At 60.3% G+C, this 2,119-nt stretch overlaps 1 protein-coding gene across 1 annotated transcript; it reads right to left on the bottom strand.

Annotated features, from left to right (window-relative positions):
* Nucleotides 1-727: 727 nt before the first annotated feature.
* On the bottom strand, nt 728-1,747 carry LOC125758602 (ATP-dependent DNA helicase PIF1-like). Its single transcript, XM_049415955.1, has one exon. The coding sequence runs from the start codon at nt 1,745-1,747 to the stop codon at nt 728-730; it is 1,020 nt and encodes a 339-aa protein (XP_049271912.1).
* Between the last annotated feature and the right edge of the window lie 372 nt (nt 1,748-2,119).

Raw genomic sequence — 2,119 nt, 5'->3', positions numbered from 1 at the left:
GCTTGAGGAACACGCCAACACAGCCCGCTCGGCGAGTGGTAACAGCGTGCGCGCACGCAGCAGCGTCATACCCGCGAACCACAGCGCCCTCACAACCACTACCGGCAGCAGTGCCGTTATTCCAAATCTCGGTGAGGCACAGGAGGTCAACTTTACGGAGCACGGGGTCTCTGGCAATGTCCAGCGCGTGTGCGGAGAGAGAGCGAACGTTGAGGAGCGCGAGCGTAAACTCTCTGCAGCCGCCTTCGCACACTCGAGACAGTTCCTGTTCTTTCAACGCGGGGAGGTATTGTTGCGTACGGTGTGCAGGCGGTGACTCTCGAGCCTGCTAAACTCGTCCACCATGGGCTTGTCCGGGTTGGCCTCTCGATGGTAGAAGGTGTGGTCTCCATGGCAGTTTGTGAGGTAGAGGCCGTTGAGGTTGGTGCAGCGCGAGCGCGCAACGTAGATGAGCTTTTGCGGGTGCGTCCTGGCGTACTCGTACACGACCCAGGCGTACGTTCCCCCCTGAGACTTGTGAACCGTGATGGCGCTGGCCTGGACGAGGGGAAACTGCGTTCGCTTGCAGGAAATGCCGGCCTTGCGGTCAATGGTGAGCGTGACAGACTGCATTTGTATGGGTATCCAGGTGACGCTCTCGATGACGTAGCCGTCGCTCTTCGCCTCGTGCACGGCGCGATTCGCGCTTGCGCGCGAGTCAACTTGCCGGTGCCGGGCACGTCAAACTCTAGCCAGAGACGCCCTTGCGTCTTTCTCCTCCTCTTCCTTGTTCTTCTTCTTCCCCTCCTTGTTCAAACTCGCACATGCGCAAGACTCCAACGGCACCGTTGACCAAACCGTCCACAACGTAAATATTGGAGGTGATCATGTAGGGCTTGCCGATCACGACCAACACTTCTCGCGGGAGGTTTGCAAACTCGCGGCTGACCATCCGCTCCACCCTGCGCTTGGCGTTCTCCAGCAGGTGCGGCGTCTTGCACCCGAGAAACTCGTCCGGAGCTCGCAGCGTTCGGTACCCACCGTCTCCCTGCGCCTGCTCAACGGCCTCGTTGAAGCGAGTCACCTCGTTGTTCGAGTAGAAGATGCGCACGGCAGAGGGCGCGTGTTCCCTGGCTTCGGTAAAGGCTTCGGCGGCGGTGACGAAGCGCGATTCCAGCAGCCGCACCTCGTCCGGTTCCAGCGCGCGGCCGTCTCCAATCTTTGTGAGGACGTTGGAGAAGCCGATGTTAGACTGGCGAACGACTCGCACGAGGGGAAAGTACTCTAGATGATGACACGTCACCACGGTGAGTCCGGTGAGTCCGTCCGCACTGCGGCACCGCTTGTAGATTTCGGTCGCGAGCACGGGCGGTAGCTGACACAAGTCGCCGCTGAGGATGACGTCCAAACCTCCGAAGAGCTCGTTCACACACTGCGTGATCTGGCGCAGACGGCAGTCAACGGCTCTGAGTTGATCGGCAGACATCATGCTGACCTCGTCGATGATGACGCACTTGACTCGGCGGAACGGGACTCGAAACGTGTTGAGATCACTGGGACTCAGACCACCGTCTCCCATGATGCCGATGAGAGCCGCCTGCTTGCCAGCGGTACTGGCACTGCGCACGAGCTTGAAGGCGGTGTGAATGGTGGTGCCACAAACTGCAACGGCGGCCTTGCCCGTGCTGGCGCAGATGACGTACGCGTTGTACGATGACGTTACCGGTGCCAGTGCAGACGATGAAGTGGAAGGCGCGTCCACTTCCATGACCTAGTCACCACCACCGCCACTGCACCTGTTGTACACGTCCATGGCGAGCTTGAGGACGAACGTCTTGCCGCAACCGACGGGGCCGGTGAAGAAGACTAGCAGGGGAGGCTGGCCGGGAGTGGTCTGGAGATGGAGAATCTCGCGCAGCAACTCGTACTACTCGGCGTTTGTACTGCGCATCATCGAGAGGTACGCGTCTCCATCCATGACGCCCTGCCGCTTGCGCACTGCAGCGCACGGCGTGACCGTCTCATTTATCAAGCGGAGCACGCGGTCGCTGGGCAGAACATCGGCGTCAACCCCCCGCTGCCGTTGCTGCTCTTGTTGTTGCTGCTTAGAGACAGCCGCCACCACTTCATTTACGTCACT

The sequence above is a fragment of the Rhipicephalus sanguineus genome, chromosome 5 (assembly GCF_013339695.2).
Source record: "Rhipicephalus sanguineus isolate Rsan-2018 chromosome 5, BIME_Rsan_1.4, whole genome shotgun sequence".
Classification (NCBI taxonomy): domain Eukaryota; kingdom Metazoa; phylum Arthropoda; class Arachnida; order Ixodida; family Ixodidae; genus Rhipicephalus; species Rhipicephalus sanguineus.
This window is presented reverse-complemented; position numbering and strand designations above follow the sequence as displayed.